This window comes from Vipera berus (genome assembly GCF_964194415.1).
Source record: "Vipera berus genome assembly, chromosome: Z".
Lineage (NCBI taxonomy): Eukaryota > Metazoa > Chordata > Lepidosauria > Squamata > Viperidae > Vipera > Vipera berus.
Window position 1 is genome coordinate 77730808 of NC_138205.1, and position 26580 is coordinate 77757387.

At 37.8% G+C, this 26580-nt stretch overlaps 1 protein-coding gene across 5 annotated transcripts in view; it reads right to left on the reverse strand.

The window, feature by feature from the left end:
* Nucleotides 1-6241: 6241 nt before the first annotated feature.
* The window catches only part of TRAK1 (trafficking kinesin protein 1), a 130670-nt gene continuing 110331 nt past the window's right edge, over nt 6242-26580 (reverse strand). For 4 of the 5 annotated variants that reach the window (XM_081343760.1, XM_081343759.1, XM_081343758.1 and 1 more), the window contains 2 exons: nt 25526-25628; nt 6242-7545 (listed from right to left, as the gene is read on the reverse strand). In XM_081343760.1, the coding sequence (XP_081199886.1) occupies nt 6762-7545; nt 25526-25628 (887 nt within the window). In that variant the 3' untranslated portion in view covers nt 6242-6761. Of the gene's footprint in view, nt 7546-24053; nt 24142-25525; nt 25629-26580 lie in introns of all 5 variants that reach the window. The other variant, XM_081343761.1, reaches the window with a different exon arrangement.

Genomic DNA, 26580 nt, shown 5'->3' on the forward strand with positions numbered 1-26580 from the left:
AACTGTCCTTGTTAAAAATCAATGAACAATCTAAAACGTGAAGAAAGAGACTGTAATCTCTAAGTGATGCAAATGTAGCACATGAAAAGCAGGCTGCATTTATAAACAATCCTGTTCAATGTGTAGATCAGGGATCCCCAACCCCCGGTCCGTGCACCGGCACCAGTCCATAGTATGCCAGCAAGGGGCCACACAAACAAGCAAAACTCCATCCTTGGGATGCCAGAAGTATGGATATAATTTACTTGGACTTCAGTAAGGCATTTGATAAAGTGGATCACAACCTACTACTTGATAAGATAGAAAAATGTGGGTTAGACAGCATCACCACCAGATGGATTCGTAGCTGGCTGACCAGCCGTACTCAGCGTGTGGTCCTCAATGGAACTGCATCTACAAGGAAGGAAGTGTGTAGTGCCTTGGGCTCTATTCTGGGCCCAGTGCTCTTCAACATCTTCATCAACGATTTGGATGAGGGGATAGATGGGGAACTCATCAAATTTTCAGACGACACCAAGCTGGCTAGAATAGCCAACACTCCAGAAGATAGGCTTAAGATACAGGAGGATCTGGACAGACATGAACACTGGGCGCTAACAAAATGAAATTCAATGGTGAAAAAAGTAAGGTTTACATTTAGGCAAGAAAAACCAAATGCGCAGGTATAGTATAGGTGCTACCTTGCTCAATAGTAGTGCCTGTGAGAGGGATCTTGGAGTCCTAGTGGACAATTACTTAAATATGAGCCAGCAGTGTGCTGCAGCTGCCAAAAAAGCCAAAACAGTGCTAGGCTGCATTAACTGAGAGATAGAATCAAGATCACATGAAATATTAATACCACTTTACAATGCCTTGATAGGGTCACTCTTGGAATACTGCATCCAGTTTTGGTCACCACGATGTAAAAAAGATGTCGAGACTCTAGAAAGAGTACAGAGAAGAGCAACAAAGATGATCGGGGGACTGGAGGCTAAAACATATAGGGAACGGTTGCTGGATTTGGGTATGTGTAGTTTAACGAAGAGAAGGGTGAGGGGTGACATGATAGCAGTGTTCCAATATCTCAGGGGCTGCTAGAAAGAAGAGGGAATCAAGCTATTCTCCAAAGCACCTGAAAGGAGGACAAGAAGCAACGGATGGAAACTAGTCAAGGAGAGAAGCAACCTAGAACTAAGGAGAAACTTCCTGACAGCTAGAACAATTCATCAGTGGAACAACCTGCCTCCAGAAGTGGTGAATGCTCCAACACTGGAAGTTTTTAAGAAGAGACTGGACAGCCATTTGTCTGAAATGGTATAGGGTTTCCTGCCTGAGCAGGGGGTCGGACTAGATGACCTCCAAGGTCCCTTCCAACTTTATATTATTATTATTATTATTATTATTATTATTATTATTATTATTATTATTATTATTATTATTATTATTATTGTTTGTTGTTTGTTGTTGTTGTTGTTGTTGTTGTTGTTGATCATCGCACAGTCAGCCAGATGTTCAGACTGGATTTGGCATTTTTGTCTACCTATCGAGTCCTTACCAAGGACCTGGGATGATATTATTATTATTACTATTATTACTATTATTACTATCATCATCATCATCATCATCATCATCATTAAAAAACCACACCTCCCTAGTGCCCAAATGATTGGGGACCTCTGGTATAGATAACTGACTGTGGCAGTAAGTTGGCTTGTCATTGTGGGGAAGAGTCTGATTCTCTTGTCCAGCTTCCATGAATAATCTTGAAGGTTTAATCCTCGGCATGAGATACAAATTCACTAAGACTTTTGTCCAATGTGTCTCAGTAAATGTTTCCAATAAATTGTTCTATTCACGACAAAAAGACAACATTCATGCATGGGCATTGAGATTCTCATTCATTATTTATTTATTATTTTAGGATTGATCATGAAAGATATTTATTTATATTTATTTTTGTACTTACTGGTACTGAATTCTGAGGCAGAATGCAAAGAAAATAGATTTATTTAGTCTCAAGCAGACCAACAGCTTTATTTGAGCTATATTTTTGGCAGGATGGTTATCTACTGAGCTAATAATATTGCTAGTTGCTCTTCTTTTTGTGTTGGTTTTAGAGCGCCCTCTCCTGACACAATAATGGCAGAAGAATGGACAAAGTAAAAGTTTTCGAAATAGATTCTTTTGAAAAATAAAATTTATAAATGACCACTGACAAATTTATGCTTGAATCTTTTAATATATCACAGGAATCTGGAATTGACTGAAATATCCCACTGACATATACAATCAGCATGAAGTTTGTTCTTGAAAAATATTTGAAATAATTTATTAAGTAGAAAAATATTGTAAATATTGCACAAATTTCTCTGGAATAAGCAATGAACTGCATAATTCATAAAATATACAATATAACCAATCCACTATATATTATCTATAAGGTTTTAAAGGGAATCCACTATTTCATTTTTCGTGGAAGAAAATCAGAATTTAACTCTAATTTGCTTTTCCTTAGTCATAGAATTAAAGAATGGGAAAAGCCATATAGCCATTGTAGCAAATGTCTTTCTTATCCATTTGAATGTTATATTGTTGTGCAGGCTCTGAGGTGTTGCTTGATAAAGAAATATGGGAAACCAAGTTGCCTTAGAGCTTTACGTTTTTATTCAGCTGAACAAAGATGGGCCCTTCTCAAAGAGAGAAGCCCTGAATTACAGAAAATACCTATATTTATACTTTTTGATTATATAAGCAATACATCCAGCAAAGCCTGACATACATAAAGACTTCACCCAGAAAGGCTGGCACACCATAGATAAGAAGGGAGAAAGCAGAAGTAGCTAAAAATGTTCCTTTTGAGTGTTTCCCTAAAGACATTGTATGTTCTCAGGTGGGTTGAGACATTGGGTGTTTTCCTTGCTATCCTTTCATGACCCTGCAAGTGCCCAAAGACAGCGGGGCCATCTGCACATATTCACAATTCTGTTTTCCCCTAATTCCGTGTCAACAATATTCTCTACCCCAAATACAGTGACAGATATGTGAATGAATACAAAACAGGGGAAATATGTAGATAAAAGCACCTGGTGCCTTTAGAAAGCGCTATGAATCCATTCACTTACAAAGACTTTCTCATTACCTCTTTCCCCCCCCCCAATTTATATTGACCAAACTATCCCACTTGTTCAGTTCATATAAGTTTCACAATTGGCTAGCAAAGATTAGCTCCATGCACTTTCGTTGCACACAGAAGCCAGCTCAGAAAAAGCATTTTAAAATACTTGCCATACATGGAGATGCAATCGCTTTCAAGTCCTGGAGTGCATTCTTTCAGTTGTTTGGCCAACCACCTCCCTGTGGCTTTAGGAATTTATAAGGGATAACTCTTTCATTAGATCCTTAGTAAATTACTAGTCAAAGTTTTATTTCTTGTAGTGTTTAGCATTTTTCCATTATTATTGTAAATTATATGCTGTCTTTGGTGTTGTTGCTGTAGCACAAAAATGACATAAATGAAGGAAATGGTGTCATTTTTCCAGAAGGTTGTTAATGAATTGTGCTTATTTTAAAAACAGTAGTTTTAATTTAACAATTCAAAATCAGCCCAACAGAAAAGGCCTACAGTGTTTCTATGAATCATTAAGAGAAGACATTTCCATTCTGGGAGCAACCATTAGATCCTCAATCAGTAGACATCAACTGATATTTTATTCTATGACATTTTACTGGCAACAGTAGCAATCTGATCATATTTATGCTAACTCCAGTTCAATTTCCAAAGATTTCCTGGATATGTGTGGAGCAGATGGGATTCAGAATTATATACTTAGAATATGTAGTCTGAGAAATCATCACACAGCTTCTTCAGTTGCTATCTCATAAATGTCTGCAGTTAAAATAATAGTCTACAATTGATCAGACTTTTTCCCCATTTCTCAGATATTCCCTAGCTATCATGCAAACCATATTATGGGTTATTTAATTTTGGCTTAATGCATTAAACGAACTCAAGCATTCTATTTGATAAACTCCTACTAAACAAATTAGTTTAGCACTAGATGCAAATTTGGGATCTTAACAAAATATTCCTACAGTCTGAATATATTTAATTCTCTAGGAATCAATATAGACATAATTACACGATACTTGATGATATATAAACTCATAGATTATTTTTCATTTAATATCATAAAAACAAATGATTGGGTATTTATCACTAGTTTTTTGGCAAATTGTTAGGAAATACATCAAAGCCAACTTTAGAAATTGACTTCAAAAATCATCAAAAGCCAGCAATGAAATAAAATATCTGGTGTAAAATATTCCCGGAAATGTTTTCTTGCCTAAACAGATTGCTGAATTATGTTAAAGTACTCTTGTGTAATTTTACATATTTTTTGACATTAGAAAAAGTAGTCACAAAGCAAAAGCAAGAAAGATATATACTTCATTAGTCCGCTATTTCATTCTAAATAAAATACAAATATATTTAATGCACTACTTCAGGGGTCCCCAACCTGTGGGCTATGGGGCAATTACAACTGGACCATGGAAATGGCCGGTGAGGGTGCGCACATGTGCATCACCTGTGCAAGCAGGCGAGCAAGTGCACTCCATTTGTGTGAGTAGCAGGCCTGCATGCATGCCACTCACGCAAATGGAGCTGCTTGCGCATGGTCGCACAACATCATCTCCTCTCCCGCCCCCTCACCAGTCCACAAAACTGGAAATGTTGGGGAACTCTGCACTACTTCATCTTCCCATAGTTGGCTGTCTTCTATGAATAAGTGATAAATAAGACTGTCTCATTTATTTATTCCATAAATAATGCTTCCTGATTTACTTGCTTTTTATTTCTTTTAATTCACAAATGATATTATGGGCTGAGAATACATGAAAATTACTTCAGACATTCATGATTTTTTATTTATTTAAAATTATCAATTTATTAGTTCTTTTTCTGATACATCCAGATAAAAAGATGTCACATTTTTGCAATTAAATGCCCATACACAAAGGGAAAGTAGAGCCAATAACAATATGGTGAAGTTTGTGGAATAAACAGAACTCTGAAAACACATGCAAAAATTGGTGGCATGTACCTTACCTTCTTTCATTCTTCTACATCTACATGCTCACGTCATTGTGGTACTGAAATGAATGATCTACCAAGTGTGTATGTGTGCGCATTTTAATTAAGTCTGGCACAACTGAAATACATAGCAATAATGTGGAGACTGATGCACTGGCATTAAATAAATAAACAGAAACTGATTTTTTTAAAGCCAAAAAACACTGGTATTCATACAACCCATATATACCAATTGCTTCCAAATAACTCTAAAATATCCGTGATTTACATAATCACTTTTGTGTGCTTCCTATATAACCTCCTCTAAAATTAAGAGGCATCTGATGACATCGAGTCTCTTAGATTGTGAAGTTCTTTTTGTACTCCATTCTGTTTAAGTCCCCCCCCCCCAATTTCCACATACTGGACTGCTTTAAGCATTGTATGAATGAAACCTGGGATCATAAACCACGCAACACAGTTGAAAAGTAAGAAATACAGATTTATGCTCTTCAGTCAAGCAGAACTTTTATGCTTTCTCCAAAGGCTGGAGAACAAGTTAATTCAATTGTAATTAGTAGCAAATAATTGGAAATCAGAGTTTGATTTGGGCTTATTGAGCTAACTATAAGTTAGCAATAACAAAAAGTCATTATCCTTGAGAAAAGAACTATTTAAAATCTAAAGCTATTAAAATCCTAGGACAAAAATTAGAATTACTCCAATTTTTGGTAACTACACCCTTGGTAGAAAGGGTGAGTACATCAGTTAAACTAATAATGTTCTATATTTTGTTTATAAAACTATTAGCTTTCAAGAACTCAAAAGCTAGAGAGGTGGGAAGTGGCTGCAAATGTCATTTCTTTTACATTAAGCACTTGCTATTTTGGCATGTTCGTATTATAGATTTAAATTTGGTTTTTAAAGAGGCCTACTATCAACTTGTTCAATAACTTTGGCTCCCAAAGAAAGAGATATTTATTTTAGTGTTTTTATCCTCATTAAAGCAAAGAATAATTTTAAGGCTATTACTTTCATTTTGTGTGTGTCATCATGATTTTTCAGTGTCTGCAGCAAAAGTTTATTTAAATACTTTCTTACTTTCTAACCAGGGCAGCTTTGCATAAAATAATATGGAATACGATCAGGCTACAAAACAACAGTAGAGGCACAGAGCACGCTTAGCAATGCTTCTCAATACGTATTATTTCAAGTTTATTTCATAAGGAAAAAAATCAAATCACTTAGAAATGTGAACCCTGAAGTATAATGTCCTCTCTTTACTACAAAGGCCAAAGAAAATGGTGAAAATGTTACGCTACTGCTATGATAAACACTTCATGAAAAATGAAGACTCCTCATAGAGTTCACCACCCATCCTGAAATCCTGCAATTCTGACAGCATGAATAGTAATCCTTGCCAAATGATCCTGTCTCAGTGTTGAGTCAGGCTAACTGGAGAACTGATCATTCTTTTTTCCCTATGCAAGGATCACTTTCTTCAGTGCAAAAACAAAACAAAACAAAATTTTAGCATGTTAAATGTTCAAAACACTGACCTGATTCATTTATAATACATCTAATACATATTTACATCCTGTACAAATTTTACACTTTCTCCAATTAGGCACAAAGTTGATTTGTCAAACTTAATAGCAAATGAAAGGGGGGGAAAGTGTTTGAAGGAGGAGCTTGAAATACATTAAGCCATTTATCGTAAGCTAGTTTGCTTGGGAAGTTTTGCTCCCATTAGGATTCCAGGGGTTAGAGTTGATGGACCTTTCATCTGCATGCTCGAACCAACCATAGTTGGGAAACTTCGATTCCTTCTAATGCCAGTGTTCAATTGAATGCTTCCAATAGCAGTTGTCACAGCAGTTGGGCAACCCAAAGGCAAACTCTCAGGCAGCAGGCCTCCAGGCTTTTGTGATCCACAGAAAAGAGGTCCTTGTTCATCAGTTAATTTAAGAGCTTGTGTTTGCCCTGAACTTACTACCTTGGCAATTCCAAATCTTTTTACTTTGTCTACTAGGTTAAGGTTGGAGACAGACACATCAGTCTGGCTCTCACTGTTTCTGATGTTCCTTTTGTCCCTTACTTCCTTCAGAATTGAACTAGCTGGTTTGGAAGCCAGGAAGCTGTCATAAGGAGGACTGGAACATTTGAACTCAAAAGATGGTGGGGAAGAAGGAGGTGTCTGCATAGGTGAGTTTGGAGGAGTGGAAGGAATGGCAGCCATTCTTGGAGAATATTTGCTCAGAAGAGTGCTCCTGCCCACTCTGTCCCAACTTTGTGGGTTATACACTGCTGCTGATATCCCACGTTCCTTGAGTAACCATACAAGTCCTAAGGATGTACTCATTGTAGTTGTGGATTCACGAACATTAGTGAAGGATTCTACCAAACTCAGGCGTCGAGGAGTACATGGGGTGGCCACTGGAGTGCCTTTCAAATTGCCAACACTGCTACAAGCTGGAGTAGGTGCTGCATTAAGGCTAAGGAAAAAGCAAAACTTAAGTTAATGTCTTTGCAGATATTAATATGGAAAACAGTATGGAAAACTTGTATTACTACTAAAAAAACCTTTTCAATACTTACAATCTAACAACAGGCCTAGGACTGCAGGCTTTTGAGACCATGTTTATCTCATGTTACATAATTAATAACTTCTCAATAGCCATTTTCAGGCACACTTTGAATTCAATTCACTCTCCTATCAGGTTCTTTGAACTCTTTTTGGCTAATACGAAAAGATGGATATGACAAGCATATCCCAGATACAGCAAATAATTAAGTCTAAATCAGTTTCTGCTTCACAATAATTAACTAATGAGGCACATGTAAACACAACTTACCAGCTGAAATAAAAACAATGAAGAAAACTTGAAGAAAGGTTTACAAAAGATAAAATTATAGTATCAAAAGAGGTTTTTAAATATAAGCTCCATGCAAATAGGCCACATCCATAGTATGATCTTAAAAAGTACAATTTAATCTTTTGTGCACATAACTGAGGACTGTTAATATAGCAAAGTAGACTATAATTGCACACATTTTATCTCAGTATAGCTAACATACTATCTGAAGAATGGACATATTCCTCTGTGAATAATAGCCGTCCAACTCTTTATCTTAATCAACTCAAGACATTCTCAATAGCAGGCATATACATAGAATGAAGGCTACTGCTAAGCTTGTAAGCCGCCCTGAGTCTTCGGAGAAGGGCGGGATATAAATGGAATTAAAATAAAATAAATAAATAAACATTGCCACTTCCTTCCCCTCACAACAGCAAATCTGTGAGATGGCTTCGATCAAGAGAAAGTGAGGTCACAGGGTAAATATTCAAGATATATAAGATTTAATATTTCTTTCTACAAAGTTCATTTATTTCATTAAGTTATTTAACACATAATTTAAAAAAAATATAAGCAAAACCTGAATATAAAGATGAAAAGGGCTGAATTATGTTTTCATGTCTACAAATTTAAAAAAGAAGTTTTTTAGTCCTAGAGGTTATGCTCTATTTTTTATATATGTTATATAATGTTGAGAATGATTTTCTCCACATATAATAAAAGCAAAGTTCATGTTATGGTGACAGTCTAAAATTGTCGTGCTTAGTGGACATTCATCTCAATTCAGAGCCAACTTCTTTACTTCTCATTTTTTAAAAACAAATCCATGCAGTAAGTTAGAAAATGCCATCCAGAAATAAGTTCTATTAAATAATGCAAAACACACAATGCACACATTAAGTTGCATGCAGGTTATCTAGAGACTTGTTTTATTGTTCCAGTTGTTTTCCTTTCTCCACACTTCTGATTTATTTTTCTTTCAAGTATAGTATAATGAGATTTCTATCACCAGTAAATTCCAATAAGAGTGATGACAAGAGCAACACAAGTCTATGACAGCGGTGGTGAACCTATGGCACATGTGCCAAAGGCGGCACTCAGAGACCTCTGCGGGTACATGCACTGTCACCCCAGCCCCGCCTCCCCCATGGGCCCCTCCTCCCCAACAGCCCCCCCAGAGGAGTCACACCCGGGCACGGCCCATGTGGAGCAGCGCAGCCAAGGATATGGCAGCTGGGAAGTGGGGACAAGACTCTGCCCTCATGCTCCATTGTGCGGTTGATGCTGCAGGGCTCGGGCAGAGGGCATGGCTGCCATGGCGCTACTGTGTCCCATGGGCAATCTGCGGCTGGCCGTGGAGACAGTGAGTGGCCCTGCGGGTGGGCGGAGGGGAGCGGGGACACGTGGGGGCAAAGTGGGTGGGATGGAGGGGCAGAGTGGGGGCCAGGGAGGGGCTGTTTTTTGGGCACTTGGTCTCTAAAAGGTTCACCATCACTGGTCTATGGAGATTCTGTCATTCAGGTCATGGTTGTTCCAAAGGTACTTTTTCAAAAGGCATCTGGACTTTCTGTGTTTTCTCTTGAAGACGTTTCACTTCTCATCCAAGAAGCGTCTTCAGTGTTCACCATTCAGTCAGAACTGAAGATGCTTCTTGAATGAGAAGTGAAATGTCTTCAAGAGAAAAAACACAAAAAAGTCCAGTTGCTTTTTTAAAAGTTCCTTTGGGATAAGAGTAACAGCAGTTCTTCTCTGGCACAGAATGAAATATAAACCTTTCTCATATCTTAATGGTTACGAATCATGTAATCCTTCAGAATGGATACAATGCAAAAGAAAAGTCAGATTCTCCCTATCCAAGTAAATTCCAAATGGGGCCATATTTCAAATTTAACAAAACAAAAATGCAATTGAATTGAAACTTTTTGATATTAAATCCACTGGTGAGCATTTATCTTGGACAATAAAATAATTGATAGAAAGACCCAGAAACAGATGACAAATAGATAGACAGACAGATAGACAGGCAGGTTTTTTTGTACAAAAACATTTATGTTATCAGCCTGTGCAAAACTTCCTACAAATCAAAAACTCCTGGAGTTTGAATAACAGTGGCAGATAATATAATTCACCATTATTATGGCCCGAAAGGAGGCAGATACTCAAAATATAGATAAAATTAACCCTTACTGCCTTGTCGTGGCGAAGGGGCTTGCGTAATTCAATGAAGCTATGAGCTATGCCGTGCAGGGCCACCCAAGACGGACAGGTCATAGCAGAGAGTTCTGACAAAACGTGATCCACTGGAGAAGGAAATGGCAACCCACTCCAGTATCTTTGCCATGAAAACCCTATGGACAGTACCAAAAGGCAAAACGATATGACGCTGGAAGATGAGCCCCTCAGGTCGGAAGGCGTCCAATATGCTACTGGGGAAGAGCAGAGGGCTAGTACTAGTAGCACCAGAAAGAATGAAGCGACTGGGCCAAAGCCGAAAGGACGCTCAGCTGTGGATATGTCTGGTGGTGAAAGGAAAGTCCGATGCTGTAAAGATTTTTTCTCCATAGGAACCTGGAATGTAAGATCCATGAATCAAGGCAAGCTGGACGTGGTCAAACAACAGATGACAAGACTGAACATCGACATCTTAGGTATCAGCGAACTAAAATGGACAGGAATGGGTGAATTTAATTCAGATGACCATCAGGTATACTACTGCGGGCAAGAATCCCTCAGAAGAAATGGAGTAGCCTTCATAGTCAATAAAAGAGTAGGAAAAGCAATACTGGGATACAATCCTCAAAATGACAGAATGATCTCAGTTCGAATCCAAGGCAAACCATTCAATATCACAGTAGTCCAAGTCTATGCCCCAACCACCGGTGCTGAAGAGGATGAAATTGATCGGTTCTATGAAGCCCTACAGCACCTTATAGAACTAACACCAAAAAATGATGTCCTTATCATCATGGGGGATTGGAATGCTAAAGTAGGAAGCCAAAAGATAACTGGAATAACAGGCAAGTTTGGCCTTGGAGTACAAAATGAAGCAGGGCACAGGCTGATAGAATTTTGTCAAGAGAATACGATGGTCATAGCAAACACTCTTTTCCAACAACCCAAGAGACGGCTCTACACATGGACATCACCAGACGGTCAACACAGAAATCAGATTGACTATATGCTCTGCAGCCAAAGATGGAGAAGCTCTATACAGTCAGTAAAAACAAGACCAGGAGCTGACTGTGGCTCAGACCATGAGCTTCTTGTTGCAAAGTTTAGGCTTAAACTGAAGAAAGTTGGGAAAAGCACCAGGCCAGTCAGGTATGAATTAAATCATATCCCCGTTGAATATACAGTAGAGGTGACAAATAGATTTAAGGAATTAGATCTGATAGACAGGGTGCCTGAAGAACTATGGACAGAGGTTCGCAACATTGTACAAGAGGTAGCAACCAAAACCATCCCAAAGAAAAAGAAATGCAAGAAAGCAAAATGGCTTTCTGAGGAAGCTTTGCAAATAGCTGAGGAAAGGAGGGAAGCAAAAGGCAAGGGAGAAAAAGAAAGATACGCCCAATTGAATGCAGAATTCCAGAGAATAGCTAGAAGAGATAAGAATGCCTTCTTAAATGAACAGTGCAAAGAAATAGAAGAAAACAATAGAATAGGGAGGACCAGAGATCTTTTCAAGAAAATTGGAGAGATGAAGGGAACGTTCAATGCAAAAATGGGCATGATAAAGGACCAAAATGGCAGGGACCTAACAGAGGCAGAAGAGATTAAGAAGAGATGGCAAAATTACACAGAAGAACTATACAAGAATGAGCTTAACGTCCCTGATAATCACAATGAGGTGGTCACTGACCTCGAGCCAGACATCCTAGAATGTGAAGTGAAGTGGGCCTTAGAAAAGCTGAGCAACAACAAAGCTAGTGGAGGTGACAGTATTCCAGCTGAGCTATTCAAAATCTTAAAAGACGATGCAGTAAAAGTGCTACACTCAATTTGCCAGCAAATTTGGAAAACTCAACAGTGGCCACAGGATTGGAAAAGATCAGTTTACATTCCAATTCCAAAGAAAGGCAGTGCCAAAGAATGTTCAAACTATCGCACCATTGCACTCATTTCTCATGCTAGTAAAGTTATGCTTAAAATCCTACAAGCTAGACTCCAGCAGTATGTGGATCGAGAACTACCAGAAGTACAGGCAGGATTTCGAAGAGGCAGAGGAACTAGAGATCAAATAGCCAACATACGCTGGATCATGGAGAAAGCTAGAGAGTTCCAGAAAAACATCTACTTCTGCTTCATTGACTATGCTAAAGCCTTTGATTGTGTGGATCATAACAAACTGTGGCAAGTTCTTAAAGAGATGGGAGTACCAGACCATCTTATTTGTCTCTTGAGAAACCTATATGCGGGCCAAGAAGCAACAGTGAGAACTGGACACGGAACCACTGATTGGTTCCAAATTGGGAAAGGAGTCCGGCAAGGCTGTATACTGTCGCCTTACCTATTTAACTTATATGCAGAGCACATCATGAGAAAGGCAGGGCTAGATGAATCAAAAGTTGGAATTAAGATTGCTGGAAGAAATATCAACAACCTAAGATATGCAGATGATACCACTCTAATGGCAGAAAGTGAAGAGGAACTGAAGAGTCTCTTGTTGCGAGTGAAGAAGGAGAGTGCAAAAGTTGGGTTGAAACTAAACATTAAGAAAACCAAGATCATGGCATCCGGCCCTCTCAATTCCTGGCAAATAGATGGGGAAGAAATGGAGGTAGTGACAGATTTTATTTTCCTGGGCTCCAAGATCACTGCAGATGGGGACTGTAGTCAAGAAATTAAAAGACGCTTGCTCCTCGGGAGGAAAGCCATGGCAAATCTAGACAGCACACTAAAAAGCAGAGACATCACCCTGTCAACAAAAGTGTGTATAGTCAAGGCTATGGTCTTCCCAGTTGCAATGTATGGCAGTGAAAGTTGGACCATAAGAAAGGCTGAGCGCAAAAGAATTGAGGCCTTTGAACTCTGGTGCTGGAGAAGACTCCTGCGAGTCCCTTGGACTGCAAGGCGATCAAACCGGTCAGTCCTAGAGGAGATCAACCCTGACTGCTCTTTAGAAGGCCAGATCCTGAAGCTAAAACTCAAATACTTTGGCCACCTAATGAGGAGGAAGGACTCACTGGAGAAGAGCCTAATGCTGGGAAAGATTGAGGGCAATAGAAGAAGGGGACGACAGAGAATGAGGTGGCTGGATGGAGTCACTGAAGCAGTAGGCGTGAGCTTAAATGGACTCCAGAAGATGGTAGAGGACAGGAAAGCCTGGAGGAACATTGTCCATAGGGTCGCGATGGGTCGGACACGACTTCGCAACTAACAACAACAACAAAGTTAAATGGAAATTTCTATGTGAAAGTATTCCCAATTTTTGTCAAGTTACCTACAGTATGTGGTTAATATTTGACAGGATAAAATGTTCTGTGCATATCCAATTTTTAAATCACTAAATGACTTGCTTCAATACCTTTTTGATGATTTCTCGCAGCAAGAATCTTCCTAATTCACAACAAGTTATGTATAAAAACTGGGCTGCTATATTTAAGTATAAAATTATCACCTTTACCAGTTGCCTTCATGAGGGCAGAGGAAAACATATAAACATGGGGACATAGTATACATATCAGCAGAATTCTTGGCTCTGTTAGCATCTACAATCTAGGAATCGAGATTATGAACTAATCTAGATCATTAAAAGTAAGTCTGACAGACTTCTGGTTTGCTGCGCAGCTGCCATGGATGCCTGGGAGATGAGCTCCGTCTCCCCCATCCAGTTTTGGATTGCTGGGGGACCCTGAAAAGGCAACCAGCAAGGAGGGGCCATTGCTGGATCGTGGGAGAGCAGCAACTCTCCTGCTAGAGCCAGTGAAATCCCTCCAAACCAGCAGACGAAAGGCTGACCATAGAGATATGGTTCGCCACAAGACTGCAGACAGCCAAAGTCACAGCTACCATCTGGCATTCTTAAAGCAGTGTGAAAGAGACTGGGTGAGAACTAGCCCTCTTGTATCCTAATTACTTATTTACCTTCATAAGCTACTAAAGTATTTCCCCCCCCCCCCGTGGTGAGGGAAGGGGGATTTTAGCCCTCCCTCCAGAAATAGTGGCAATCAATTACCCAGGGGAGTTTAAAACGTTGAAAAAATACTAGGATCCTAATTGGAACTCTATTTCCTAAAATTGGTGGATTATAAGATTTTTAATTTTCTATTTTTTACTGCTCTGTGATTTTTATTCCTATTTTTACTGAAGTTTTGGGGTTTTTTTCCTTTAAAAAAGAAGAAAAAAACTGAAAAGATCAAAATAACTCTGGGGTGACATCTGATGGATGAATTTGAGATTTTAACCTGTTATTGGTTAAGAGGGACTTGTTGACAGCTTATAGAAGAGATAAGATATATTCGACCTTGAAACACCAACTGGAAGAAATTCAACTCTGTTTTTCATTTAGTAGACTTTCTGACTGTAAGCTTTCAGTTTTGATATACTGTAAAGGAAGAAAAACAGGAATGGACCTCTCCCACAGAGGAAGAGCAGCAACAAACTCTTTGTATCCTAAAAGCGATTATCCAAACTCTCCTCACAGCTGGAGATGAAATAAGAAACGGCAGGAAAAAACAAGAAAACAGCTTGGAAACTCAAACCATGATTTCAACTAAAGAATCATCTATACAGAAGTCTAAAGAAAAAGTGGAACAATTAAATGCTACGACAAAAGATTCAACTATTCAACAAATACAGATAATGGAAGATACAGAAAAGAAATTGATAATAGAGAAAAAGGAAAGGACTTTTCTTATAAATCTGAAGGAATTTGAAGATTTAAAAGAAAAACAATGAAAGAGAAGATAAATACTTTTGGACAACTACATCCAGATGGGAAAACAAGGAGACGACCTGCCAGATCAGCTAGGCCTCTTAAAAAAATGGCAAGTGGATGGTCCTTTCAATGCCAAACAATAGCTACAACAACACAAATAGATCTGCTTGATGACTTAAAAGCAAAAGCACGGAAGATGATTTGGTGAAGAAAAAAAGCTAGAATAAGACTGAAAAGAAATAGGGTTTTGATTTACACATGAGATCTAAATTAGAATATATACAAATAGATAAAATATGTATTCATAAAACATTGTAAGGGTGTGAGATAAAGAAAATTTTGGTTATGCAAATTTCAGAAGTATAAATATTAAAATAAGAATTTTATGTTGTTTTATCAATTTGTTAAGGTAGATGATAATAACCTATATATTAGATGTGTATCGTAAATACTAGATTTTGTGAGGAACGGAGATAAAGGAATTATGGATAATTAAAAATCTGGAAAAAATAAATATTAAATTTAAATACCAAGGAAAAATTAAAACTGTGAAAGGCTTGTTAGGTTACTGATGAGTTAAAAGATTGAATGTTAAAAACAATTAAGATTTGAATATAAGGTATTGTGATGAAATAGGTGTGGAAAAAGTAATCTTGGCAATTAAATTGGAGATTTTAAGAAACCTGAGAACTACTAAAAATAAGAATAGCATCTGTATTATTAATTGATTAATTAGACGGTGAGAAGTTTGTATAGATAAGAAGTGTATTCAGAACTTCAAACTGTGGGGGAATTGTGATAAAAATTGGGGTCACTTAAAACTTGGAAATGATGAAGAATAAACGTTAATTTTAAAATATTAATGGGGAAAAATTAAGAAAAATTATTAGGTCATTGACTGTCTAAAAGATGAAATGTTAAATTAATTAAGATATAAATAAATTGAAGATTTTTTATGAATATTAGAAAGCTGTTTGATTGATAGAACAAGAACTTTGTTGGCTTGAATATGAGAAAGTATAAATAAAGGGGGAAAAAGAGGGAAATAGTTGTTGTAATATTTTGAGATTTGTATTGATGATACTTAAATGTAATGGAATTATTGTACCTAGCTGCCATGTTGCTTTTCAAATGTTAATTGCAATATTAGAAAATTAATAAAAAATATTTTAAAAAATAAAAGTTTCACAACTTCCATTGAAAAAGCAGTTCTGTGTATTCCAATTAAAAACTAATTTTAATTGCACTTAAAAATAGCCAAGGATTACAAGATGCACACAGGCAACTTGTAACACAGGCACAGATATGTACATGTCTGCACTTTGGACTAAACTTTAAATTTATAATTTGGGGCAGGGGCTTCTGGTTTGCCAAGGTAGCCACCATGGATGTCTGGAAGGCAAACTCCATCTTCCACATTCAGTTTCACTTCGCTGGGGGACCCTGGAAAGGGTCTAAAGTCACCCTGTAGGTGCGACCAGCAAGAAGGGGATCCCAGTTGGATCGCAGTTGGGCGGTAGCTCTTCCGCTTGATCCTCCAAACCGGCGGACGAAAGACCAGCCATAACAATATGGCTCATCACTAGGCTGCAGACAGCTGAAGTCACACATACCACCAGGCAATTTTAAAGCAGCTCAGATGAGACTGGGTGAGATCTACCTCTCTTAAATCCTATTTTCTTTAGCTGCATAAGATGCCTTAAGTACTTTTCCCCCTGTGGAGAGGGGAGATTTTACCCCTCCCCCTAGAAACAGCGGTGACTGACTACCCAGGGAGTTTAAAACATTGAAAGAATAACTTGATCCTAATTGGAATTCTATTTTTTAAATTTTGTGTACTAGAAGATTTTCTATGCTTATTGAAGATTGGGGTTTTTACTTACAAGAAAGAAGCAAAACTGAAAAGATTATAAAAACTTCAGATTTAAAAGAAAACTTTTAAGGGTAGGGGCGACATCTTGTGGCTAAACCTGACACTACAATTGGTTATTGTTTAAAAGAGACTTGGCCAGCAGCCCAGACAATAAGACTTATGCAACCTTGAACATCAGCTGAGAGAAGTCCAGCTGTGTTCCTTATTCAGTGACAAAATCTTTTTTTTTTTGCATTTTCGGATTGTAAAGCTTTTAACCTAATACATTACTAAGAAAATATGGATGAAGATCAGGAACAGATTCTCTCTATGTTGAAAGCAATTCATCAAACTATTCTTACAGCTACTGATGAAATAAGAGGTTACAGAAAAGAACAAGAAGTCAGCCCAGATATACAAACTCAAACTTTGATAACATCTGAAAAATTAACTACACAGACTATAACAGAAAAGGTGGAACAGATTATTACAGAAGGTTCAACTGTTCAACAAATACAGTTAATGAAAAACCCAGAAAAGGGATTGACAGTATGGAAAAAGGAAAAGACTTTCTACATAAATCAGAAAGAACCTGAGGATCAAGGAGAACAAATTGAAGAGAAGATAAACAGTCCAGGACAACTACGTCAAGATGGAAAAATAAAGAGATGATTTGTTAGTCCTCTCAAAAAAATGGCGACCAGATGGTTTTTTCTACATCAAACAATCTATATAACACTACAGGGAGATTTGTTTGATGACTCTAAAGCACAGACATGGAAGACAATTTGGCAAAGAAATCAAGCTAGAATATGACTGAAGAAAATTGGGGTTTTGACTTACTTTGCAAATTAAAATAGAATATATTCAAATAGATAAGATGTGTACTTTGAAATTAATAGTTATGAGATGAGATAAAGAAAACTTTGGTTATTTATAACTTAGAAGTATAAATATTAATAGTTAAATTTGAACACTCATTTGCTGATAAAGGTTAAATGTAAAGGTAATTAATATATATATATATATAAGCTAAAAATCAATCAATGAATGTAATAAATATTTTCTACTTAGCGGTAATAATAGGAATTATTAGTTTACTTATGAGATAGTAGATATTAAGAGAAAAAGACAGGAAGCATTAAATGTTGAAATAAGAGGAATTTTGATTACTACATTTAAGATATCTAAAAATTACCAGAAAATAAGAATATTATATTGTATTACTAATTAGTAGATGTAAGACGGTGAGAACTCAAATAGATAAGACGTGTATTCTGAACATTTATTTATTTATTTATTTTATTTTATTTTATTGGATTTGTATACCGCCCTTTCCCGAAGGACTCAGGGCGGTTAACAGGGTAATTAAAACAAGAAATACAAAAATTAAAAACAATTAAAAAGATTATAACAGTCCCTGAAAAAGTAAAAAACCCCAATTAAAATTAGAATTAAAATTCTCAGCCTGGGCCGGAGAGCTCGAAGAGCCAGGTCTTCAGGTCCCGGCGGAATGAACATTAGATCTTCTGATAAATTGTGATAAAGGGAATTGGGATTATTTAAAACTTGGAAATTATAACTATTAAATGTTAAATATAAATATTAATGGGAAACCAAAAATTGGAAAAAATTAACCAGGACATTGATTGTCTAAAAAGATTGAACATTAAAATAACTAGGATATGTATAAACTAAAAATTATTGATAAATGCAAGAAAGTTATTTTTGATTTAATCGATATAATAAGAATTGTATTAATTTAAAGATGAGACAGTAAATACTAAGGGGAAAAGAGGGGAAACATTTAATATAATAGTTTGAGATCTGTATTAAAGAAATTTGTATGCTATTGAATTATTGACCAACTCAGCTGCCACACTTCTTTTCCAATATTTAAATATAAAACTAGAAAAGCAATAAAATTTTCTTATAATTTTGGGGAGGGACGCTGATGTTAAATCCAACTATTATGGTCTAGTCTTATATAATATCAAATTATAATGGCTTATGCAGCATACATAGTCCTAGACGTACAACCATTCATTTAGCGACTGTTTGGTTATAATAGCAAAGAAAAAAGTGACTTATGACCATTTTTCAGACTTACAACCACTGCAGCTTTCCCGCAGTCATGTAATCAAAATTGAGACATTTAGCAACTAGCATTTATTTATGATGGTCGCAGTGTCCCTGGTCATGTGATCGTCTTTTGTGACCCTCGACAAGCAAAGTCAATGGGGAAGCCAGATTCATTTAACAACGTGACTATTCACTTAACAACTGGCAAGAAAAATCATAAAAGGGGGCAAATCTCACTTGTCTTGTTTAGCAATGGAAATTTTGAACTCAATTTTGGTTTAAGTCAAGGACTCTGTAATATAATACCAAAAAAATTCCTGGCTTAATATTGTACAGGAGTATCAAGAACTGTGTTATAGAATACACTGTCCATCAAAATAAAACTCCTAAATGCTAGGCAGCATTTATAGAAGGCTGCAGCTGTGACACTGATATCATGGGATGGTTTTGAGTTTCATCATGATGTTTTAGCCATGGCTGTGTGGAGGGTTCAATTCATCTGTAATCTGTAATGATGTATCTGGGGAAGTTTTCAAAACAATGTGATGGGTCATGGGAACTGGCATTGGTGCTCATAAGCATGCTGAATTGGTTTTGTGAGTTGCAGAGTATGACGAACTTGGGTGACAAAAACAAAGCCACCACACTGCACATTTCCCTCTGTTAATTCTTGGCAGGTAATTCCAATTGTAGTTGTCAATACAATCAAGTCTCATGGCAGAGATTTCTGAAAGGATGTTTCTTTTATTTGGTTCTCCTGTGGGAGCAGTGGTAAAGGTATTCACTGCACCACTGTATTTGGAGAAAAGTGGAAAAGTGAAGCAGTTTTCTTTATACCAGACACTCTCAAAATACAAAAGTGTAGTTGTTTTGTTATGTTGTGGAAAATCAAACTATGTTAAGTCATAATAAATGATATACCATTGTGAAATGTGGCTCGATACACACACAAATTGTAACTGTCATCCAGTTTTCATCTTGCCTTTAGTTTTTACTGTTCCTGAAGCAGGGTTTTGTATACAAAGTGACCCCCCCCTCCACTACTAGCAAGCCCTGGTAGAAATAAAAAGCTTTTATTCTTTGTGACTGCACTCCAAATATGTGCATTCAAAATAGGCCTGAGCAACTACTGAAATTACTACTCAAACCAGACATAAAAAGACCCCAAGTTGGGTCAAGTTCAACATAAATTCTCAAATATCTTATGAATGAGGTAGTACAGGACGTCCCTGACTTATAGCCCCTACTGGGACCAAAATTTATATCATGTTGCTAAATGATGCAGTAATAAAGCGCAACTTCATAAGACTGCATTGCAGTAGCAATCCCAACAACTCCCAATTAACCAAATTCCATTGATTGTTAGCTAAGAAACCCAATCCAAGCTATTCAGGTATAGTGTCTCTTAGTCCCAAGCCTTGATAAGGTAAAGAGACTGGCTTCAACTCCCCTGTCCCTATCTATCTCCCTCCCATCTCTGCCCTTTTGGCCATCCTGCATTCTGCCTTGTGGGGCAATAAACTGCATAGCCCTGGGACCGCTAGCTATGCTGTGATGCAGGTGCTTCTTGATAGATACACTGTGGCTCTCGGACTGCAACACAACATAAGGCTCTTCACAGCAAGAAGCCCAGCCCAGCAGTGCAGTGCAAAGAGGTTTCTTCTCATGCCATAGCTCTGGAAGTGCAGGAAGCCCCTGAACTACAGTGCATCAAAAGCCCAGTCCCAGCTAGCAGCATGGTCCAAAGGGGCTTCTTGGTGCATCATGGCTGTGGAAATCACCAGGCACGACCTGGGGAATAAAACCCCATTTGGCCAGCAGCTGCTTTGCAAAGGGTCAGGCTGCTCATGCTTCATCAGCAGTGGGAGCAAAAAGATGGTGAAGGTTAGCTTGGGCAACAGGGTCTGTGGAGTACCAGAAGCCAAAAGGAAATAATAATAATAATAATAATAATAATAATAATAATAATAATAATAATAATAATAATAATAATAATAATAATGATGATGATGATGATGATGATGATGATGATGATGATGATGATGATGATGGTGGTGGTGGTGGTGGTGGTGATGATGGTGGTGGTGGTGATGATGATATTGTTGGAAGGGACCTTGGAGGTCTTCTAGTCCAACCCCTTGCTCAGGCAGAAAACCCTATACCATTTCAGACAAATGGCTGTCCAGTCTCTTCTTAAAAACTTCCAGTGTTGGAGCATTCACAGCTTCTGGAGATAGGTTGTTCCACTGATAACTTTTTCTAACTATCAGAGAACTTCTCCTTAGTTCTAGGTTGCTTCTCTCCTTGATTAGTTTCCAGCCATTGCTCCTTGTCCTGCCTTCAGGCGCTTTGGAGAATAGCTTGACTCCCTCTTCTTTGTGGCAGCCCCTGAGATATTGGAACACTGCTATCATGTCCCCCCTCACCCTTCTCTTCATTAAACTATAAAGTAAAGGTAAAGGTTCCCCCGCACATGTGTGCTAGTCGTTTCCGACTCTAGGGGCCAATGCTCATCTCTGTTTCAAAGCCGAAGAGCCAGCGCTTGTACGAGGACATCTCCGTGGTCATGTGGCTGGCATGACTAGATGCCAAAGGCGCACGGAACGCTGTTACCTTCCCACCGTAGTGTTCCCTATTTTTCTATTTGCACTTTTACATGCTTTCGAACTGCTAGGTTAGCAGAAGCTGGGACGAGTAACAGATGCTCACTCTGTTACGCAGCACTCGGGATTCGACCCGCCAAACTGCTGACCTTCTGATCGACAAGCTCAGTGTCTTAACCCACTGAGCCACCGCGTCCCTTTCATTAAACTAGACATACCCAATTCCAGCAATCGTTCCTTCTATGTTTTAGCCTCGTCCCCTGATCATCTTTGTTGCTTTTCTCTATACTCTTTCTAGAGTCTCAACATCTTTTTTACATTGTGGTGACCAAAACTGGATGCTGTATTCCAAGTGTGGCCTTACCAAGGCATTGTAAAGTGGTATTAATACTTCATGTGATCTTGATTCTATCTCTCTGTTAATGCAGCCTAGAACTGTGTTGGCTTTTTTGGCAGTTGCAGAAGGCTGCTGGCTCATATTTAAGTGATTGTCCACTAGGGCTCTAAGGTCCCTCTCACAGTTACTACTATATGAAATGTCTTTGAGAAATTACAATGTGGAATTTATCACAATATTTTACCAAGTCATAGTTGAAACATTCCAAGAAATCGCTGCTCTTATTGAAAATGCAAATTAGAGGGAGGTAGCTATGTGTCCTGGCGTCTGATGTGAATTCTGAATGGAGAGAGTATAGGTCAAGGATTTAAGATTTAGCTTCGCTGGAATTATAGAAGTACAGGTAGCCCTCAACTTAGAACAGTTTGTTTAGTGACCATTTGAAGTTACAATGGCACTGGAAAGAGTGATGTATGATCATTTTTCACACTTATAATCATTGCAGCATCCCCATGGTCATGTGATTTACATTCAGATACTTGGCAACTGGTGCGTATTTAGGACGGTTGCAGTATCCCTGGGTCACATGATCCCCCTTTGCAACTTTCTGACAAGCAAAGTCAATGGGGAAGCTAATTTCACTTAACAATTATGTTACTAATTTAACAACTGCAGTAATTCATTTAACAAACATAGCAATAAAACCTCGTAAAATGGGGCAAAACTCACTTAACAAATTTCTCAATTAGCAACATAAATTCTGGGATCAATTGTCAAGGACCACCTGTATATGTCCTGAGCAACTGACAATTACAATTTTGTGTCAATATGCTATCCATTTCTTTATTATAATTCACTGTTGAATGTGTTTATTGCCAAGTTTCAGCCATTCCTCTTACTATCAGGTCCCACAATGTGACCTACACTTTTCAAAGATTCCAGTTTATTTCTCTCTCTCTCTCTCTCTCTCTCTCTCTCTCTCTCTCTCCCTATTTTTTATTATGTGTCTTGTGCCTGAACTGCGGCCTAAGCCATTTCATGACACAAATCCCCTCAAGCATTTGTCAACAATGACCTATAATCAACTTTTCAAGGTCTTTCAAATAATAATTGTACACAAATATTGCCATTAAGAAGTCACCCATGGATGGAGAACCAATGTGAATAAACTTTCTGTTTCAGAGTATTTACTAAAAATTTAACAGCTGTACTTTTAATCAAAGTGTGTGTACATGTTTCCCAGTTGAACATCACCTTAATACACCAGTATTTCTTGCAATCCTTCCCATAATAACAACAATCTCTAAGCTAATTTAAAATTTAAACTCTTTAGTGCTAGATTAATTCTCAGCTTTCTAAAATGCCAAATGCATCGATACTGCTACATAAGGTATTGTAGCAAGTATTCCTAACCTGGTTCATTATGAATAGTCCTCAACTGACAATTATTTGTTCAACTATTGTTCAAAATTATAATGGCACTTAACAAAGGGATTTACAATGCAGCATCCACATGGTCACAAGAAACAAAATTTGGGCACTTGACAATCCCCCTGATCTTATGACTACCACAGGAGCTCTCCACCTATCTTCTCTGCTCTGCTGGGTTCCAAATGCTCCACCCCATCCTCTGTCACAACTCAATCCATTTAGTTTTTCCATAGATCTTCTTTAGGAAGCAGCCAAGTCTTCAGACAGCCTTCTTACACAGAGGTCGTCTGGCGCCGTCCTAGAAACAGGCGCCAATGAATTGTGACCACTCCCAAATTGCACCCACTTCCTGGACAGCCCAATGGCATGTATGAGATGGAGAGGTGCTGCAGTGAAGGCCTGGGCAAGACCACCCAGAGCTTTCTCCACTCCTGTGGCACCCCATGCTCTGCTTAGTGACCACAATGGGAAGAGCAGGGATTGTGGCAGGGATCACGTGAGGTGATCATGTAGGCACTTTGCTTAATGACCACTACAATTTACAACTGCAATGGGTACTCTCCATTACAGTTTTAAGTCAAGCATACCTGCAAACATACATATTATCTTGGTTGATAACAGTCCTTTTACTAATATACAGAGGAGGAGGAGGAGGAGGAGGAGGAGGAGGAGGAGGAGGAGGAGGAGGAGGAGGAGGAAGGATTCAAGAAAGAAGAAATGTCCAGAATATTTTCTTAAAAAAGAAAGAAAATGAAGGCCTTCCTTTACATCCCCAATTATTGTTAGATTCTATAAAATCAGCACTATGAAATTTTTGTTAGGTCACTTCATGTTAAATGTTAAAATGGAAAGGGGGAGAATGAGTTTGATAAGAAGTCTTCGAGTTAGCTGATGCCACGAACACTAGCATTCCTCTTATGAGACTCCGCCAGCATAGAGGTTGCTGACTGTGCTGCTCACCCCCTCTCACGCTGGTCATATTGTGTGCCCTACATCTCCTCTCAGCATAAGGTGACATAAAGCTGTTTCATCGTCTTCCTCACATGACCTGTGAAGAAGCATCATTCATAGTTTAAGGAGATTCTCTTCTCCAGCAGTTGCATGATAATACTGTGGTTCTGAATCAATAATACAGAAATAATAATAATAATAATACAGATGACCATCAGTTACAAACCTATGAGAGTATAAAAATGAATTAAAATTAGTAATATGTCTCCACTTAATAGAGAACATCGCACAAAACATAGTTAAGTTTTAATAAACAAGACAAAAGTAAGGAGCCCAAGTCTACGCTCAGGTGTTATCCTCCCAGCCTTCCATTTATGTCCTCTTCACATGCTGAGATTTTGCTGTTTCCATTTAACAGAACTGGCTAAATTTGGGAGACAGTGGTTTAAGGATATAAAGGGAGTTTATTGTTGGGAACAGCTGCACAGGGTCACCATACAGAGAAAATGGGTGGCATAAAGAATTAATAAATAAAAGCATTCCTGCTCCCATCTTCATTTTTTAACTCTCCTGAAAGGTGAAAAAAAAATAGCAAAACATTTCAACACACCCTTTTCAGTGCTATTACAGCATCATCTGATAGCCTCCTGTGGCATTAAGAAGGTCAGAGGGACTGGTGCGTCATCCTGTTTTCATCAAGTACCACTCACGAGCTCCCTTATGGAGCACAAGGGACACTGTTTTCACATTTTTAAAATAGTGTTTTGGTCTGAACTGTGAAAATTCTTCATTGGCTTCATTTCATTATACTGATAGGTAGTAATCCCATGGTACTGGAGATTGCGTTTTTGTTTAAAGATATATCGCTGCTTCTAAGTGCTAAAGAGGAAGAGTGGCAGAAAGGTGAACCAATCAAGCCCTCTCTTTGGGTCTATAGCTCAAGATCAGTGAGACAACCTGAGCAGCAAAGCAGGAGGGGGTCATGAATCTTTTCTATTCTAAAAAGTATAACAAAAAGCAGTATCGGATTGGTCCAGTTTCTCATACTGTATGTATGTAATGAAGTCAGCCGTTCTAACATGCACCAGGGAGTGTTTGGAGAAGTTGCAATTTTTATCCTGCAAATAGGGACATGAGGCAGCAGGAAGGCAGCTAGAAAAGAAAAGGTAACAGAAGCAGAAAGAGAGTGTAAACCAGAGTGGGAAAGAGGCAATTTCTATTACTCTGCCAACGAGAATTGCAATGACATGGAAATACATTTTTAAAAAATGTTTTGGTTAGAATATCATGGATTAAGAGTGGCATCCTAATTTTTTTACTTGTACCGGGTGTACATCAACTGAAACCAGCTGACAGATTCTGGATGGCTATATACGTGTAAGTTAAATTGAGACAGTGTCAAACACAATTGTTAAATGTATCTTGCTTATTTAACATTTCTGCATTTTTAGAAACTAAAACACCTCTCTGAAAACCCTTACCTTGGGGTGACTCGTGTGAGCTCGTTGGAAGGATGTAGAATACGGCAAGTGGTAAACGTAAATGTGGAGTTGGTTTGTGACATGCACTTCCCAGGATGATGTACTACATTAAAAAGAGAGAACATTATTTGCATTTATATATTAAAAGAACTTTTATATATTCAGATTAACAGATGGAAAAGTGATATGATACTTTACTTGTGATCTGTGCAATAAATATCTGACATATCTAAATCATTTTATTTTCTAGCTCCTCTGATACATTAATATCTGTGAGAGGAGTCTTGTTAACTTGCCACATCTTTTGTTTTACAGGGACAGTCCTTACTGTAAGGACTCTCAGCAGATACGAATGTTTTAGGGTGGCCACTAACAGAAAGTATTGCTTCCCACTTATTACTCTGGTATGGTAATTCCCAATAGTAGAACATATCACTTAGGAAAGGCAACAATGTAGTTATTTATCATGCTAAATTGCCCCAATTCTAAACAATTTAAATTCTACCCATTTGATCTTATTGCTGTATTATTAGAAGTACTGAATGGGGACAAAGAAGTTATGTGCTAATTCTGTAAAAAGTAAATATAATATCTTAATCTATATTAGCCGGTTTTATTCTATGGGCCACATATAATTGACTCTTAATAAAAATGTGCAATATCTAGAACTCGTATATTTCAGTTTCTTTTACACTGATCCAGGCAAATGTATCTCATCACTTTGATTCAGTAATGGACCCAGGGACACTAAAAAAATTTAGGATACAAAAATAATAGTGCATACAACGGTGCTTAAAAGTTTGTGAATCTTTTTGAATTTTTAATATTTCTGCATAAATATGATTTGAAACATAATCAGTTTTCCAGGCAAGCCCTAAAACTAGGTCAAGAGAACCCAATTAACAAGGGAGCCAAAAACATACTTGGTTCATCAATTTACATCAATTTATTGAGGAAAATGATCCAAAGTTACGTATTTTTATGTGGCAAAACTATGTGAACTTTTCAGTAACTGGTGTATTGTTCTTGGGCAGTGTTAATATCAATTAAATGTT